The 19,651-nt window shown below is 44.5% G+C and overlaps 3 protein-coding genes across 3 annotated transcripts; all 3 read left to right on the plus strand.

Annotated features, from left to right (window-relative positions):
* The first annotated feature begins 4,899 nt into the window (after positions 1–4,899).
* On the plus strand, positions 4,900–8,487 carry LOC128399983 (olfactory receptor 6M1-like). Its single transcript, XM_053361888.1, has 2 exons — positions 4,900–5,259; positions 7,289–8,487. The coding sequence occupies exon 2, from the start codon at positions 7,315–7,317 to the stop codon at positions 8,311–8,313; it is 999 nt and encodes a 332-aa protein (XP_053217863.1). The 5' UTR covers positions 4,900–5,259; positions 7,289–7,314; the 3' UTR covers positions 8,314–8,487.
* A 3,764-nt stretch (positions 8,488–12,251) lies between these two features.
* On the plus strand, positions 12,252–13,223 carry LOC128399083 (olfactory receptor 6J1-like). Its single transcript, XM_053360345.1, has one exon. It carries the CDS (start codon positions 12,252–12,254, stop codon positions 13,221–13,223), a length of 972 nt encoding a protein of 323 aa, XP_053216320.1.
* Positions 13,224–18,470: 5,247 nt separating this feature from the next.
* LOC128399084 (olfactory receptor 6J1-like) lies at positions 18,471–19,439 on the plus strand. Its single transcript, XM_053360346.1, has one exon. It carries the CDS (start codon positions 18,471–18,473, stop codon positions 19,437–19,439), a length of 969 nt encoding a protein of 322 aa, XP_053216321.1.
* The last annotated feature ends 212 nt before the right edge of the window (positions 19,440–19,651 follow it).

The following is a 19,651-nucleotide window of genomic DNA, read 5'->3' on the forward strand; positions in this document are numbered from 1 at the left end:
ATCACTATGAAACAGTATACCTGAAGAAAGAGTGTCTCCACCCCCATGATTCAGCCTGGACACAGAGGTCCTCCTCTGAGAGTCTTCTGCTGGTTCCCTCACTGTGAGAAGTGAAGTTACAGGGAACCATGCAGAGGGCCTTCTTGGTAGTGGCACCCAACCTGTGGAACGCCCTCCCTTCAGATGTCAAGGAATCAAGAACTACACAACTTTTAGAACGCACCTGAAGGCAGCCCTGTATCAGGAAGTTTTTAACATTTGACATTTTATTATTTTATATATTTTGCTGGAAGCTGTCCAGAGTGGCTGGCGAAACCCAGATGGGTAGGGTATTATTATTATTATTATTATTATTATTATTATTAACAAAGTCAAACCCATCCATGAATGTGGCCTAGCATTAGGCATGCCATACTTTCAAAACCTTTCTTGATATGACCATTATGTATGCATGGATAAGTGTCATTATACAGTTTACCCACTGGATGGCGCTGAACATGGCCCCCATTTGCCTATTTCCATTTAATCACCAGGATTTCAACTCCAAAGGGAAACAAGGATGTCAGATACAGTGGACCCTCCAGATACGAATTAAATTCGTTCCGGGGGTTCGTACTTAAGCTGAAAAGTCCGTAACTGGATGCGCACCTTCTGCACACGCGTGTGGTGCGATAGAGTGCTTCTGCGCATGTGCACATGGTGAAACCTGGAAGTATACACTTCTGGTTTTGACGCGTTCGCAACCCACAAGTCACATATCCAGAGTGGTCCACTGTACCTTGCAATTTGCTATTGTTCTTGATTGTCTCTCCCCACACCGCCTAAGAAAGGGAGGCATTTCACCTCGTACTTTTTGTTCCAGCCCAAAGAAATATCGCTTGCCCCTAGTGAGATATTCTACCAAGACCTGGACCCCATTCGAAAGGAGATGCTGTCTTCCTGGGGACGTAGAGGTGCCCGTCTCCGCCGGGCGGCTCAGAGATCTTGTCCTCCACTGTCCTCTTTAACGTTGTGGGTGGCCGGAGATGGGGGCGAGCGCGAAGAGAACTACAGGTATCACCGCTTGATGGGAAACCTCGTCTCTTCCATGGTGGCAGAAGAAGACTTGCCTCCCCCCACGTGGTATGAGGTCCCAAGAGACGATGCTGTGAGTCCACCTCCCCCTCCTCCCCTCCGATACCTGGCTAACGGCATGATCATGGCAGAAGGGCATCCCTTGCCCCACCTCAACCTTGACCATGGCACCCAGAGGGGAGAATAAAATGAAACATCTGGTAGAAGCATCTCTTGGCATGCCTTTGTGTCTTCTTATTCCAACCATGGCTATGTCAGTTGTAAAAAACAGAAACACATACAGTGGTACCTTGGGTTACAAACACTGTCAGTATTTTCATCCCTCCCATTGCAAAGATCACCAGATCATATTTGTTTTACTTTCTGTCTCTGAGAAAGGAGGGGGCTGAGACCATTCTTCCAGACTTCCGTCCCTAGCATTGTGCCTGTTTTCTTTGATCTGTCTAGAGACTAGATGGCAGTATGAGAGAGCTGACTCTCTCGTACATGTTTGTTGTGTTCTTTTATTTGTTTAATCAGTAGAACTAAAATTAGGTATGCAACAAAACCTCCACAGTTTTGTTTCTGTTTCTCTGCTGCTTTTGAGGTGCTCACAATAGCAAATGTGAGTCTGCTGCACCAGGACCTGTTCCAAGGGAATGCTGTGCTGCTGTTCCTGCGTTCCTGTGATCGAAAGGTTGAAGAAGGCGCTACCCACACCCAGCCCAAGCAGGCGCTGAAGATGTGGGCTGCATATGGGTGTACGGTCAAACCCCTTGGGTTATAAACACTTCAGGTTACAGACTCTGCTAACCCGGAAGTAGTACCTGGGGTTAAGAACTTGACCTCAGGATGAGAACAGATATCGTGCAGCGGCAGAGTGGCTTGGGCAAACCAGTTACAGAAAGGTAGCCGTGTTGGTCTGCCATAGTCAAAACAAAAAATTTTTTTTCCTTCCAGTAGCACCTTAAAGACCAACTAAGTTCTTGGTATGAGCTTTCGTGTGCATGCACACTTCTTCAGATACTGACTGGCAAACCAGTCAGATATGTGGCATCATCATCATCACCATCATCATATAGGAAGGCTTATTTGTTAGCTTAGTGGCCTTAGCTGCTCAGCTAAGTATCCATCATCAGCATCTTAAAATTGAGCCCCTTTTCCACCTCACCTGCTGATACGCCACTCATTCTAGGATGGAGGAAAATAGGCCAAACGTTAGAGTTGACCTTCATTCCATGGACACCCAACCCTGGGTAAACACAGTGAGGTGCGCACAAATATAAGCAATTGAATATACAGTGGTACCTCGGGTTAAGTCCTTAATTCGTTCCGGAGGTCTGTTCTTAACCTGAAACTGTTCTTAACCTGAAGCACCACTTTAGCTAATGGGGCCTCCTGCTGCCGCCGCACCGCTGGAGCACAATTTCTGTTCTCATCCTGAAGCAAAGTTCTTAACCCGAGGTAATATTTCTGGGTTAGCGGAGTCTGTAACCTGAAGCGTATGTAACATGAGGTACCACTGTATTTTGAATATATTTTTAATGAAAGTGTTTTGAAGCAATACATGCCTAACTGCTGTGCATCGCAGACAAGTCTACAAGCCCTCACCATATTAGGGGTGGCTTAGGGCAGTGGGTGCTTATTCTACTAGCAGTTTGTTGGCACATCAAGAAAGAAACATAAAAGAAATAGGATTATTTCATCAGTAGACGGTGTGAGGGGGAAGTAGGACCATGCTCTGGTGGGACTTTTAAAATCTGTGGAACCTCTTCTTTTTCCCTAAAATAAACTAAAGGGGACTGGGAAAAAACAAAACTCCTTTCTAATTAAGGAGAGGATCACCTGTCCAGGGATATTCTTTGACCCAGGGGATCCCTTGCTCTTAATTAGGTCTATGAGCTGCTAGCTCCTAGTCCTGTTTTTTTTGTTTTTTGTTTAAAAGAAGTTCACCACAAAGTTTAATTGGCAATTTCTTAAGGGAATGAGGATCTTAGACCAAAGTTTTGTAGCTCATTACTAATTATATTCTCAGGTGCAAAATCCAGCATAGTTCAATGGAACTTACTACTCTAATGATTCCAGAAAGGTGGTACATTTCAACCGTAGATAGCATCACGTTGTCAAGTGGAGATTCTGAGCTGAATTTGAGCAACTTTGATTTCCTGGAGTCCAACACCATTTACCCCCATTTACAGTCTCAGTCCCGTATACCTGAAGGAGTGTTTCCATCCCCATCATTCAACCTGGACACTGAGGTCCAGCTCTGAGGGCCTTCTGGCAGTTCCCTCCCTGTGAGAAGTGAGGTTACAGGGAACCAGGTAGAGGGCCTTCTTGGTGGTGGCGCCCGCCCTGTGGAATACCCTCCCATCAGATGTCAAGGAAATAAACAACTATCTGACTTTTAGAAGACATCTGAAGGCAGCCCTGTTTAGGGAAGTTTTTAATGTTTGATGTTTCATCACTATTATTATTATTATTTCTGTTGGGAGCCGCCCAGAGTGGCTGGGGAAACCCAGCCAGGTGGATGGGGTATAAATAATAAAATATTATTATAAATTACTAGACCCCAATGGATACATCAATGCAAGGTGTAAAAGCATTGAATGTTAAAGACAATGGACCATAAGGCAGCATATTGCAAGATGCTGATGTTACACAAAGGACTGTTTTGTTGTGTGGAACCAGTGGCACCAGTATGGCTCAAGGGCATCCCAAAATAACTCCATCCCGTTAGTGGCAGTCAACCACAATGTCTTTCCTCTTTTTTTAAAACCAGGTTGGTGCATTGCAGAGCAAAGCACCAGACAGTCCATTGTGGATATCAATGGCTATGTACCACAATGGCTATATTCTCCCTCCACTGTTCTAAGTCTTATGCCTCTGAAAATACCACATCCTTTGCTCACATCCTGCATTCAGGCACCTGGTTGGCCACTGTGAAGAACAGGGTGCTGGACTAAATGAGCCTTTGGCTTGATCTAGCAGGGCTTTTCTTAGTTTCCTGTGTTGTTCTGGTCACCATCTTTATTTCCCAGAGTGCTTTGCCTCTGGTAAAAGGTAAAGGTAAAGGGACCCCTGACCATTAGGTCCAGTCATGGCTGACTTTGGGGTTGCGGCGCTCATCTCGTTCTATAGGCTGAGGGAGCTGGAGTACAGCTTCCGGGTCATGTGGCCAGCATGACTAAGCCACTTCTGGCGAACCAGAGCAGCGCACGGAAACGCCGTTTACCTTCCCGCCGGAGCGGTACCTATTTATCTACTTGCACTTTGACGTGCTTTCGAACTCTAGGTTGGCAGGAGCAGGGACTGAGCAACAGGAGCTCACCCTGTCGTGGACATTCAAACCGCCGACCTTCTGATCAGCAAGTCCTAGGCTCTGTGGTTTAACCCACAGCGCCACCCGCTTCCTCTGGGACTGCATGGAATTCTGTGAAACTGTGATGGAGGACACAGCTCTCTGGAGCTTGGCACTGTGGTCTTCCTAGCTCTGTTACAGAGTTAAAACTCCAGTTCTCGAGCATCTTCAAGCCTACACAAGAAACTGTGCAGCCCACCATGAATTTTTGTCCTGGTTTCATACCCTCTGGGTCATTGTATTTACCATGGGCTTGTACTAAGGAAATGCTGGATTCCTAGCCAAACCAAACACCAACCTGATCTTAAAACACGTGATGAAATCCACATTGTCTCTCAATCCAATATACCTCACAGGGGTGTTGTGAATATATAATGCAGTTGGGGGGAGAAAACCATGCATCCTTGAAGGAAGGGATAGCTATATATGTAATATTTAATATTTTCATGGAACTGTAGCTTAAGGGCTCTGATCACTTAAATGCAGGGCTCTTCTGCACATTCAGGCAAAAAGTTTATCATGTCAACATCTCGGGCCAATGAATCCTAGATTAGCTTTACATACTTCATCTTTTTTTCAACAGCCACTTTTCTATTGGGATTTCTGCCCCCAGAGAATTGCTTCCTTTAAACACTTCTGAAATCAGGGAAACGATCCGCACCGAAGCATTAAGACGCTGATGCTGAGCCCCATTCTAATCCGTCTTCCTGTGTCTCTCATATGCACACAGTTCATCATCACTTTTCTCTTTTGTCAAGACATCACCTTGCTACTGACCTTGCTCACCCACCCTCTGTGATGGAAGAGAAAACAGCTTACGAGGGGTCATCTTGGCTGTGAGCACTAGGGTAGGTATGTGGAAATGCTATGGTCTCTTTAGTACAGGGGTGCCCAAACTTTTTTTCAAAGAGGGCCAGATTTGATGAAGTGAACATGCATGAGGGCCAACCCTTTTTTATGATTTTACCCCAATGTTGTTGAGCTTTTTTATGATTGAGCTTTTCTGGGGATCCCCCCCTCCCGGAGTGTTGTTGAGCTTGCTGAGCTTTTTAAAGGATTTGACCCCAATAAATAAACTGCTGGATAAAGACAGCCCCCAAAATGGACTTTGGACATGCCTGCTCTTCTGGTGTGATCCACCCTGGCTGGCGATCAACCCTGGAGTTTATGGGGAATCTTGAAATGACCTACTCCCACTCAATCCTTTCTTTACAACATGGTAAGAAAACTCTTACTATGGTGATGGATTGCTAGGACAATATTGCGACCTTGGTCCTGTCAGGCAAAATTGTATTTTGGTCTTTACTCAGAAAGAGATATATGGTTTACTAAAATGACTAAAAACAATCCTAAAAAATATATATAGCAATAAAAGCAGTCTTGTAGAACAATAGACATAATAAAAGGATCAAAATACAGCTAAAATCAACAGAGTTTAAGTGCAAATGCACATAAAATCAGTTTTGGTTTGCACAAATCCAAAGGTTTTCAGCAGGTGTTGGAACAGTGCGATGAAAGTAGAAGGCGATTGAGCCGGATCCGGCCCCCAGGCCTTAGTTTGCCTACCGATGCGCTAACACATTTACTAGCTCACTGACAAAAAAAGGAGCCACATTTACTTGATCAAAGAGCTCTCCAGGACTGTACAAATAAAATTGTAGTTTAAACACAGCAAAACAAAAAACACCCCCCCCCCCCAGATTCTACAATATATATATGTGCCCCATGCTGTAGAATACACACCTGTTTGAGGTAAGGGGTTTGAGGTAAGGGATTATAATGGGCAATGTGATATATATTTCATTGGAATGTCGTAATGACATGCCCTGCTAGAAGCTCCTCACATCATCAGTTAGGGATAATGCCATTGAGTTCTCCTTTTTTTTTTTGAAAACATTTTTATTTGGTTTTACAAATACAAAGTTATCCAAACAGAGATTCCTCTGAGTCGCAGGACTTCCCCTCATCCCCTCCATGGGGTTCTATTTTAAACATTTAATATTGCATATTCTTTGATACTCCAACTTTTATATCAATCCATAATTATCCATGGTAGTTGGTACACAACAAGTGAAATCAAAATCCCGCTAATGTTTCCATCTGCTTACAGTGGTCTCCTAAATAGCTTATAATTTCACCGCCATTCTTTTATAAAGTTTTTATCCTCTTGGTTGAGGTAATGCCATTGATTTCAATGGAATGAACATCTGCAGGGGTGTACTTAGAGTCAGAGTGTAAAATATGTACAGTTTGGATTCTGCTCCCTCCAAATCATCAGGCTCCCTTGACACTGTTAGTGAGCACCCAAAACCAAGCAGAGCACCCTAAGCCTCTTGAAGGTAGAACAGATCTTAGTTAGAGAGCTGGGGCTTAGCAAGGGATGGGGCAGAAACCCATTCAATTCACATTTAAAGGTAAACCTGCCCAATGTGCACTTTCTAGAATGAAATGTGATTCGAAGCACAGCCATGCTTCTCTGAAAATTGCAACGCAATTCTTCAGCCCAGTAATGTGTACCAAAAGGCATATACAGTTGTACCTCGGGTTACATATGCTTCAGGTTACAGACTCCGCTAACCCAGAAATAATACCTCGGGTTAAGAACTTTGCTTCAGGATGAAAACAGAAAACGTGCTCCGACGGCGCGGCGGCAGCAGGAGGCCCCATTAGCTAAAGTGGTGCTTCAGGTTAAGAACAGTTTCAGGTTAAGAACGGACCTCCAGAACGAATTAAGTACGTAACCCGAGGTACCACTGTACAAGGGCAAAGTTTCAGGAAACTCAAATTCAATAATTCCTCCTTTAAATGTGAACGCAATCTGATTTCTCCCCCATCCGGAGTTGAATGTCATTTGCGAATTTTGTTTTGCCCCTGCAGAAAAGACCAGAGTTGACTATCCATCCATGCCTTATGCCAATTCTTCAGCTGTGCGGGAGTTCTACCTGGTGGGCTTCCCCACAGAACCTTCCACGCAGTTGCTTCTCTTCTTCCTGGTGTTGACCAACTACCTCATCACACTCTCAGGGAACACGGTCATCATCTGCATCACTCTGTCTGACCATCGCCTGCAGAGCCCCATGTACTTCTTCCTCCGCAATTTCTCCTTTGCAGAAATTTGGTTCACGACGGTGACGGTGCCTAAGCTTTTGGCCGGGTTCCTCTGGGGAAGCCACACCATCTCCTTCGCTGGTTGCATGACTCAATGTTACTTCTACTTTCTCCTCGGGGCTACTGAGTTCTTGCTTTTAGGAGTCATGTCCTTTGACCGCTATCAAGCCGTGTGCAACCCCTTGCGCTACCCAGCACTGATGACCAGGAAGTTCTGCCTTAAGCTGGTCTGTGGGACATGGGTAGCAGCCTTCTTCACTATTCTTGGCCCGCTCATCATGGTCACTGGTCTACCCTACTGTGACTCCAACGTCATCAACCATTTCTTCTGCGACCGCACGCCCTTGGTGAACCTGGCTTGCACTGACACCGAATGGGTGGAGACCATCAACTTGGTTCTGGCTGGGGGGCTCATCCTCGGATCCTTGGTTCTGACTGTCATCTCCTATTGTTTGATCACCCTGGCTGTTCTGAGGATCCCCTCCGTGCAAGGTCGAAGCAAGGCCTTCTCCACTTGCGCCTCCCACATGGTTGTGGTCACCATCGTCTACGGCAGCCACATCTTCATGCATGTCCGCACCACACACACCTATACCGAAAAGGTGGACAAAGTGGTGGCTCTTTTGACTAGTGTGGTGGCCCCATCACTCAACCCCTTCATCTACACCCTGCGGAATGAGAAGGTCAAGGAAGCCCTTCGAGATGCTGCAAGGAAGAGAGGACTGTTCCTCAAGGAAGAAGTAAAGGAAAAGACTGGGAAGAACTTTCACAAAATTGTGGCGGGTGAGATGTGAAGCTGCTGGTGTGACCAGATGTAGGTCTTGGGGGTCCTGCTACATTTCCACAGGGAAGGACAGGAGCTCCTTCACTGAGTACCTTCAAGGCAATGTTGGACTAATTTCTATTTATGAAACAAGTATATTCTTCTTTCTTCCCCAGAGCAAGATGATTTACTCAATGTAACCCAAGAATCACTTTCAGTTCCATTTATTTACTTCTACTTCTAGGTTAATAAATGCATTTTACATCTCAAATGTCTTAAACTCCATTCAGCATTCATATGGTTTCCAGGAAGTCTCCCATCTAGGCACTGACCAGACCTGGACTTGCTTAGCTTCAACATAGTTGCAGCACTGTGTACTGTCAGACCTTAGCCCCAGACCATGATTCACACATGTTGAATGGTCCAGAAGAGTAGCTGAAAGTGTGAACTGAGTACACTGAAAAGGACTGTCCCCTTGTGGTCAACGCACAAAATGAGTGACTTTGTGTGTGTGTCAGGCACAGTTGCTGATGTACAAGAAATGCTGGCCTGGAATTACAGGTAGCGGGAGAGGGAAAGGAGAAGAATCTCTCAAGGGAAGAATTTGAGGTGGAAGACTGTCATAGATATTCTTGCTAACTTTCACAAAATGACATTTATGTTGATTTGAACTGATTTAAAGTTTGCATGCGCAAATCTTGTATGGTGCATGTATAGGCATTCTTTGTGGGGTGCTGGTGGTATTTTATATCCTGGTCTGCACACATGTGGCTATTTAAGACACTTTATTGGTATTCAAAACATACATATAGAATAAGAGCTTTTCTACTAGAAAAACAAAACGGTGCTGGCACTCAGCATGAAGTTGTTGCAATAAGTGAGAAGGTAAAGGACCCCTGGGCAGTTAAGTCCAGTCAAACTTAACTATGGGGTGCGGTGTTCATCTCGCTTTCAGGCCGAGGGAGCCGGCATTTGTCCACAGACAGCTTTCCGGGTCATGTGGCCAGCATGACTAAACCACTTCTGGTGCAACAGGACACTGTGACAAGAGCCAGAGCTCATGGAAACGCTGTTTACCTTCCCACTGCAGCAGTACCAATTTATCTACTTGCACCGGCATGCTTCTGAACTTCTAGGTTGGCAGAAGCTGGGATAGAGCAATGGGACCTCACCCCATTCTGCAGATTTGAACTGCTGATCAGCAAGCCCAAGAGACTCAGTGGTTAAGACGACAGTGCCACCTGTGTCCACTCCCCCCCCCCGTAAGTTCCACACTTATAAAGAATACTTTTTAATAGAAAAAAAGTGCTGGTACTGCATACTTTTGAGTACCTCCATAATAAACAACAGCAGTGCATAGAAACTTTTAAACATCTTGTAGTACACAGCAGCCCCTCGGCTGTAAATATTTCCCATTTCCCATCTGTAAATGAGAGTGACTTGTGCTTATAAAGAAAGTTAACCCTTTCTCCCAGGTCCAGTTCTCCAACAATCAAATGCTGGGATATTTATTCCATCTAGTTGACTGCTATGCTTTTCACTGATTCACAGCACTGAATTCTCATCACCTCTCATTCTATTCATCTGGCAAAATATTAGAGACATGATATGAATAGTCCTTCATTTGGCTTATGATTCTCAGTAACTCATAAAACTCATCTTGAATGTAAGTTGGAACACTATAATCCCCTGAGTTCTTCTCTGGCTTGGATCTTGATTTGAGCCAGAGAATAACTCATCTTCTTTCTGTCTGACACTGCTGCAAGGCTTTGACCCCCTGCTCCCAGTTCGGCTGAGATACACATAGTGATTATCCCAAGGCCACCCAGTGCATTTCATAGAAGAACATTTTTTTGAGTCCAGAACTCTCCACCTGAAATTGAACACTCATTCCAACACAGTACATTGGTAAAAGGGAGAATAGGATGATGATAATGGTGGTGATTTCATTAGAAAGGAACTGGTTCAAAAGAACTAAATGAAATTCCTGTTTCAGTCCCTTCCAGTCGGGATTCAGGCCTCATCATGGGACTGAAACTGCCTTGGTCGCACTGGTTGATGATCTCCGGCGGGCTAGGGACAAAGGTGAGAGCTGTTTCCTAGTTCTGCTGGATCTCTCAGCGGCGTTTGATACCATCGACCATAACATCCTTCTGGACCGTCTGGAGGGGCTGGGAGCTGGGGGCACTGTCATACAGTGGTTCCGCTCCTTCCTCCTGGGCCGTGTTCAGAAAGTGGTGGTGGGGGATGAGTGTTCAGACCCCTGGGCTCTCACTTGTGGGGTGCCTCAGGGTTCTGTCCTCTCCCCCATGCTTTTCAACATTTACATGCAGCCGCTGGGAGAGATCATCAGGAGGTTTGGGCTGGGTGTTCATCAGTATGCGGATGATACCCAGCTCTACCTCTCTTTTAAATCAGAACCAGTGAGGGCGGTGAAGGTCCTGTGTGAGTGTCTGGAGGCGGTTGGAGGATGGATGGCGGCTAACAGATTGAGGTTGAATCCTGACAAGACAGAAGTACTGTTTTTGGGGGACAGGAGGCGGGCAGGTGTGGAGGATTCCCTGGTCCTGAATGGGGTAACTGTGCCCCTGAAGGACCAGGTGCGCAGCCTGGGAGTCATTTTGGACTCACAGCTGTCCATGGAGGCACAGGTCAAATCTGTGTCCAGGGCAGCTGTTTACCAACTCCATCTGGTACGTAGGCTGAGACCCTATCTGCCTGCGGACTGTCTCGCCAGAGTGGTGCATGCTCTGGTTATCTCCCGCTTGGACTACTGCAATGCGCTCTACGTGGGGCTACCTTTGAAGGTGACTCGGAAACTACAACTAATCCAGAATGCGGCAGCTAGACTGGTGACTGGTGGCGGCCGCCGAGACCATATAACACCGGTCTTGAAAGACCTACATTGGCTCCCAGTACGTTTCCGAGCACAATTCAAAGTGTTGGTGCTGACCTTTAAAGCCCTAAACGGCCTCGGTCCAGTATACCTGAAGGAGTGTCTCCACCCCCATCATTCTGCCCGGACACTGAGGTCCAGCGCCGAGGGCCTTCTGGCGGTTCCCTCATTGCGAGAAGCAAAGCTACAGGGAACCAGGCAGAGGGCCTTCTCGGTAGTGGCGCCCGCCCTGTGGAACGCCCTTCCAGCAGATGTCAAAGCGATAAACAACTACCTGACATTCAGAAGACATCTTAAGGCAGCCCTGTTCAGGGAAGTTTTTAGCGTGTGATATTTTACTGTATTTTTGGTTTCTATGGAAGCCGCCCAGAGTGGCTGGGGAGGCCGAGCCAGATGGGCGGGGTATAAATAATAAATTATTATTATTATTATTATTATTATTATTACCACATCAACCTTTGTATTAGAGAATTATTCTAACAATATCCCTGGAGACTGTCTCTCTAGAGCCCCACTAACGATTTCAGATTCTCAATGCATTACTAAATGGGATTCCTCAAACCTGTCCTCTCTCATTTGCACACATTGGGAACAATTCAATTCTAACTACAAATGGGTGGGTTACTTGCCACAGAGCATGGCAGGAGGAAGATTTTTCAGTAGAGCTCATCTTTTAAGAAAACATGGACAGCTGAGATCAAAGAGGGTTGAAGAATGGAGTATTTTACAAATCCAGTTTGATAGACAGACAGCAGGTTTCTTGACAGAACACAAAATAACATTGAGAATCTAGAAGCATCTTCTTTGCAACCATGCCTACAAATCCAGTATTGGACATGACTGGATTTTTGCTTGCTACAGTAAGTAAATGTTCATGTTTGTCAAAATTGTGTATTTGATTAAAGTCATTTAGTAGATTTATATCCCATCCCAAATAAATGCCTAAAAAGTGTGGTGGGAAAGATGAATAAGGATTGTAAAGCACCACCTGTGTTTTGGGTTCAAAGTTCTGACTCTCACCATTCTACTGTTCCTTCAAGACAATGTGCTGAGAGTGACGAGGGGAAAGTCTGATGGAGAACCAGAGCGTGTCTGAATTCATCTTGCTGGGCTTCTCCATTGACCGCCACGAAGAGATCCTTCTCGCCCTCTTCTTTTTGGTCCTCTACGTTGTGACCGTGCTGGGCAACATGGTCATCCTCTTTGTGGTGTTGGTGGATAGCCGGCTCCACACCCCAATGTATTTCTTCCTTGGCAACTTTGCTGCCCTAGATATCTTCTTCACCTCGGCCATCAGCCCACAGTTGCTGTGGAACCTCTTTTCCAACGACAAATCCATTTCTTTTGCTGGCTGCATGACCCAATCCTATTTCTACTTCTTTCTGGGCACGGTGGAGTTCATCCTCTTGACTTCCATGTCCTTTGACCGATATGCTGCCATCTGCAAACCCCTGCAGTATCATGCCATTATGAACAGCCAGGTGTGCATTCAAATGCTGGTGGGTTCCTGGCTGGGTGGATTCCTCTCGGTCCTCTTTCCCACCATCCTGATCACCAGATTGTCATTCTGTAGGTCCAACGTCATCAATCATTTCTTTTGTGACAGCGGTCCACTGCTGGAACTGTCGTGCAGCGATACCAGTTTCATTGAGCTGATGGACTTTTTTCTGTCTGCTGTTGTCATCATATGCTCATTAACTGTGACTCTGTTTTCCTACATGTTCATCATCTCAGCGGTAATGCACATCTCCAGCACCACTGGCCGGGCCAAGGCTTTCAACACCTGTGCTTCACACCTGACCATAATCTCCATCTCCTGCAGCATCAGCATCTTCATCTATGTTACACCTTCCCAGAAAGAGACCTTGGAAGTTCACAAAGTGCCTGCCGTTCTCACCACTATCGTCTGCCCCTTTCTGAACCCATTTATCTTCACATTGAAAAATGACACTGTGAAGCAGGCACTGAAAGATGTGTTGAGGCAGTACAAGGTGTTGGTCACTCAAAAAGCTTGGGGCTCCTTGCAAAAGAAAAGGCCCATTTAAGTAAGTTTGGAGGTGATTCATAGGCACAAGCGGAAAATGGAAGAAGCTAAAACAACATCCAGTTGTTTTGTTTGGGAGTAACTGTGTAGTCACTGTGATTAAAGGGAGGAGAGGCAATGGCAGATGTAGATAAATTCTCTATTTTATTTGTGTAATTTTTTATTTTTTTATGCTTTATTGAAACTTCTCAGTGAGAAAATAAAGTGAATGAATAGAAAAGAAAAACGACAAAAAGAAAAAGAAGAAAACTTGAAATTGTGATAGGATACAAAACATAGGTTTATAAGTAATACTGTATATATACCATTTTGGGAGGGGATTTAAAATTCTCAGATATTATTATTTTAAACCATACACCTCTTATATGAAGTTTGACAGCATATAAATGTAGATGGATTCTCCATGCCCTAACTTCTGCCAAAAACTGATACTGATCATTGCAAGGGTTTGGACTAGATGAGACTTGGGCCCCTTTCAACTCTTCGAGTCTATGATTGGAAAGATAATACCATGGTCCCCTTTGAACAACGGACCAAAGATATGACAACTCTTGCAATGTATGAATGGATTGCTTTTAGATGCTGATGGTATATGGATAAATACAATGGTATTTGGAATGCATTTATTAAAAATATATAATGTCTTTCATATTGTTTGTAAATCTCTATTTCCTTTTAAAAATACCCCCCACTTTAAACATGGTGCATCTGTGTGAAATGCAGTACGTAACTCGAGAAAGGTGAACTTGTGGACTAGCTGACATTGCCTGGCACAAATTCTCATCAGTGATGGTCAATAAGGCCTCAGTGGTCAGGGATTGTGGGAGCAACATTTAGAGGGCCACATGTTCCCTGTCCCTGATATGAATAAACTGACTACAATCAGGCTTCTTCTGGGTTAGGGTGCTGAGGAAACATTGAAAAATGACACTGTGAAGCAGGAACTGAAAGATGTGTTGAGGCAATACAAGGTGTTGATTACAGTGGTACCTCGGGTTAAGAACTTAATTCGTTCTGGAGGTCCATTCTTAACCTGAAACTGTTCTTAACCTGAGGTACCACTTTAGCTAATGGGGCCTCCTGCTGCTGCCACCACCCCAAAATTTCTGTTCTCATCCTGAAGCAAAGTTCTTAACCCAAGGTACTATTTCTGGGGTTAGCGGAGTCTGTAACCTGAAGCATCTGTGACCCAAGGTACCACTGTACTCCACAAATTTGAGATCCATGGAGGGAAAAAAGGCCCTTTTCAACAAGTTTGGAGGTGACTTAGAGGATCAAGGAGAGAATGAAATGAAATGAAACAACATCCAGTTTTGCTTGGGAGTAAGTGTGTAATCACTGTGATTAAAAGGAGGAAAGGCAATAGCAGATGAAGTTAAATTCTCTATTTTTTATTAAAAAAACAAAACAAAACACTTTGACCATGATGCATGTGTGAAATGAGGTATATAAATTAAGGAAGCTGAACGTGTGGACCTGCTTACATTGCTGGACATGAGCTCTCATCAGTACCAGCCGGTTTGACCCAGTGGTCAGGGATTGCGGGAGCAACATTTTGGGGGTCACCAGTTCTCTATCCCTAATATAAATGAACTGACCATGACTGGGCTTCTCCTGGGCAAGGACACTGCTATAACACCGTAGGTCACCTTTTATTGGCTGGTAGCAGATTTAGAACATACCGGATAAAATACTTTCCCACAAAATACTAAACTTCTGGAGCTCACTGGTGTGACAAGTGGTTTTTAGATTGTTTCATAAGGATATGAGGGAGGGAAATCGCAGAACAACAAAAGAGTATTGTTGCTGAGGCAGAGTCCAGGGATGGTGAACCTCAGGCCCAATGACTGACAGCAGCGCTTCATGTCCCTTTCTGGCCCTTAGGACTATTTTCAGGCCACCCCCCTAACCAATCCTGCTTCACAACCTTCTTGAGTGTTTCCCCCCAGCTACAATGTATCCCTGAACCCTGATAAAGTCTCTTGCTAAACTGGATGTAGGATGGAGGTGTCTGTGTGTACAGTGGTAAAATTAACATTCATGGCTCCATCCACTTAAAACTCTTAGCTGACGCATCATTGGTATGTGGCCCTGAGAGGGTTGCCCAGCATTGCATGTGACCTTTGGGCTGAAAAGGTCCCCCATCCCTGGACTACTCAGTGTAGGCCACAAGATTATGGGCTACACAGGAAGCTGTCTTATTCTGAGACAGGTCATTGGTCCATCTAGTTCAGAATTGTCTTCACTGACTGACAGGTGCTCACTGAAGACAACACTGAGCTTGATGGATCAATGTTCTAACACTGATCCATCAAGCCAGTGTGGAGAGCCAGTGTGGTGTAGTGCTTAAGAGCGGTAGTCTCATAATCTGGGGAACCGGGTTCGCGTCTCCGCTCCTCCACATGCAGCTGCTGGGTGACCTTGGGCTGGTCACACTTCCCTGAAGTCTCTCAGCCCCACTCACCTCACAGAGTGTTTGTTGTGGGGGAGGAAGGGAAAGGAGAATGTTAGCCGCGTTGTGACTCCTTCCGGTAGTGATAAAGCGGGATATCAAATCCAAACTCTTCTTCCTCTTCTAATGGGAATTTTGATTTGATGCAGCTGTATATAACTTTCTAGTTTTTGTGTTTTTTAAATCAAGGTCAATACCATATGAAGGCACATGATGCCACCACTGAAACTAAGTAGTGTCTGGTCAGTGGTTAGATGGATTACCACTTGAGAACTATATGCACACGCCACCTTGGATTCCATGATGGAAGAAAGGCAGAATGTACGCATAAGAAAGGAAATAATAAAATTCAGAATTTTTGTTATGTATAGACACAGTGCGGGAACCATGTAGATGCAAGCCTTGGCATGATGACTGGAAAATATACAGATTTGCTAAAAAGCATAGAAATATAGGGAACTGCCTTTCACCAAGTCAGATCCTTGGTCCATCTGGCTCAGTACTGTCCACAGCGATTGGAAAAAGATTCCCAAAGCTTCAGAAAGAGGTTTTCTCCTTGCTCCAATGCAACCATAACTCTAATGCCAGCCCTGTCAGGAGATCCCAAGGGGCAAAACCTGGGACCTTCAGCGTGCACAATATGTGCCCTACCACTGAACTTCTGTCCTGAAGTCTCATTAAATTCGGTGGTAGATGTGCTTCACCTTGTAGGGTGACAAATAATGGACTCCCTTAGCTTCCTGTTAACAAGTAAGCCTTGCCTTGGAATGTTCTTCTGATTGCATCCCTAGAGAAGATGAATAGAATCATCTTAGGAAAGTGAACACACAACGGATTGAGAAAGTAGGCTGCAGAAGGGGAGGAGGGATGAGATTTTGGGTGAGAAAAAGCTTCAGATTTTCCTGTAGAGTACAAATTGAACATTGACTTCTTGTTCAACTTGTGGACTCACCTCACTTCCCATTTTTCCTTTAAATACTTTTGGAATAATGTCTCTCCTGTCAGTAAGTGGACCTTTTTCTGTCTCATTCCCTTTCCTTCCAATCCATTCTGCCTATACATTTTCTATCAATCAACTCCACACAAACAGCATTTGTATTTTAGGAGGAAAACACCCCCAAATGTTGTGATCTCTTATTGAAGAGGATGTTCATTTAAGCTCCCAAAAATTCATGCTTAAAACACTAGTAAGAAGGGAAAGTGCGGACTGACCGTTTCATGCTGTCTCAGTTGTTTTCCTGGAACAACAATATTTCCATTTCTATATGCTTCCAAAATGGATTAAGCTAATGGTAGATTAAGCTAATACTACATGAAGTGGTTTGTGGGAAGTGTGACACTTCAGCCACAAGGGCTGAAGACCAAATGACCTTTGAGGTTCCTTCCTTTCAATGTAGTGATTCAGCAAAGTCATTTCGAACTCAGGGGGACTTACTTCTGAGTCTTACGAATGTGCTGTTAGACAATTAAAAAGAGGATAGATGGTCATTCACCACTAGATGGATACAGCAAAGAAGAAGAGCACCTAGGGTCTCTCATTAAATGAAATGGAACTAAAAGGAACATCACACTGCATCTTGTTCATATGCTAAAGTGAGTATTTTTACACAGCCGTTTTTCACTGTTGCCTTCCATTTATATTGTAGGATGAGGCTAGTCTTTCTTGTGTGAATAATCTGGAGGGTTCTACTAAACAAAAAAAAGTGTACAAACATGTTGATAATGGGAAAGAATGTGCACAAAAAGGGTATTACTTTGTTTTCAGGACAAATCAGAAGTCACTTTGTAAAGTTTGGATTATATGCCACAGTCCCCTCCTCCTGTTGTCCTCTCTAAGCCTCTTGGGTCAATTGTCTTACAGTTTTAAAACCACAATCAGTGAACAAATGCTGTAGATCAGTAGGGGTGCCACGTGTCTGAAATTCCCTGGACATATATGGAATATTGTAGTTGGTAGCATTGTCTGGGTGGAAATTGGCAGAAATATATGGCAAAATCTGGATGTATAGCAACCCATGTCAACAGTGTCATTTTTGCTGATTTCCCATAAAAATGGCTCAACAACTTTTCTGTCTGGATTTTCACTATTTAAAATATGGCAACCCTAAAATAAGGTTGATCAGGAGCTACTGGGAGTTGTGTAGCTGATTTGCAGTAGACCAGAAAGGGTTTCAAACTCCCAATCATTGGGCATTGAGAGCAACAAAATTGCTTCTTCTGCTGAATTGGACTGTGGAAATGAAGAAAGCTAACCAAGAGAGTACTTCTCAGTTTAGCTCAGTTCCACTCAGAGGCACCAAGGTCTCTCAGTCTATTTGGAAGTCTTTTCCACCTGGTTCTGCTTGGTAGATCTTAGGATTATAGTTCATCATCATCATCATCCAAAATAGATCTGACAAGTCAGAAATCTGCACACCCCTGCTGTAGATCATCAGGTTGTGGTTGTAGATGGGGGATGAGGAGGGAGGAAGAAGAAGTACAGTTTTCAATGCTGATATACAATCCTTAAAACTGTATTTGAAATTTAGGCAGCCGAATCTGTATATGATTCCATGGGCTCCCAGATTTCATTAGAAACTTTTAGGCAGATGCTGGATGGAAGCCTTTCAGGGATGGTGTAGCAACACATAGCCTACATCAGCAGGGAGTTGGTCTACAAGATTTCTGAGGTCCCTTCCAACTCTTTGAAACTCAAACCTGTGCTAGAAATTAATTCTATTGCATGCCAATTTATGGAGGCAAATTCTCTTTGTGTTTGTTTGTTTGTGTGTTTTGTTTTGTTTTGCAAGATTAGAGATGGGAAACCACACCGGATATGAAGACTTCATCCTGATAGGTTTTCTGATGCAACGTGAAGCAGAGATTCTGTTGGCAACAGTTCTCATAGCTGTGTACATCTTGACACTGTTGGGTAACATGGTCGTTCTGTTCATTACCTCCACCAACAGCAGCCTCCATACACCCATGTACTTCTTCCTTGGAAACCTCTCCATCCTGGACCTTGCTTTTTCGACTGTGACTGTTCCGAGCTTGCTAAGGGGCCTTCTTTCTGGAGCCAAGACCATTTCTTTTGCTAGCTGCATGGCCCAATCCTACTTCTATTTCTTTTTGGCCACAGTGGAGTACTTCCTCTTGACGTCCATGTCCTATGACCGTTACGTGGCCATATGCAACCCATTACGTTACCCCATCATTATGAATGGCCAGGTTTGTGTCCAATTGGTATTGGTCTGCTGGCTGGGTGGGTTCATCTCTGTCCTCTATCCAACCATCATGATCACCAAGTTCTCCTATTGCAAGTCCCATGTCATTGACCACTTCTTCTGTGACAGTGAGCCTCTACTGAAACTATCCTGTACCGATATAGGCTTGATACAGATAATCACTTTTCTGCTGTCAACAATGGTCATCCTCTGCTCCTTGGTTCTAACTCTCATCTCCTATGTGTACATTGTCTCCACCATTTTGGCCATACCCACTGGCACTGGGAGGAAGAAGGCCTTCAACACATGCGCCTCTCATCTCACCTTGTTCCTAATGGCTGTAAGCATCTCCATCTTACTGTATGTGATCCCATCTAAGAAATCTGCTTTGGGAGCTCGCAAGGTTCCGGCATTACTGAGTAGTATAGTCAACCCATTCCTGAGTCCTTTCGTGTATACACTGAGAAATGATTTGGTCAAGGGCATCTTGCAAGGGATTTTTGGTCAGGGTAAAGCTTCAGGGACTCAGAAGCTTCGGAAGCTGCTCGTGAATCATGCTTAATTTTGTGGGCAAAGCACTGACTTCAGTACATAGCTGGAACTTTCCAATGACCCTCATGTTCAATTCCGCAATATTCTGTCTTCAGCTACACTTTTTCAATGTAAGCTCTTGTTCGCTTGTGAGAAGATCACCAGAAACTTTGTATGATAGAAAGAATTGTGGTGATTTTACCTGCACTTATACCTTACAGTTGAACTAAATGTACTGTAGTG

This window comes from Podarcis raffonei, chromosome 13 (genome assembly GCF_027172205.1).
Source record: "Podarcis raffonei isolate rPodRaf1 chromosome 13, rPodRaf1.pri, whole genome shotgun sequence".
In the NCBI taxonomy this organism is placed as follows: Eukaryota; Metazoa; Chordata; class Lepidosauria; order Squamata; family Lacertidae; genus Podarcis; species Podarcis raffonei.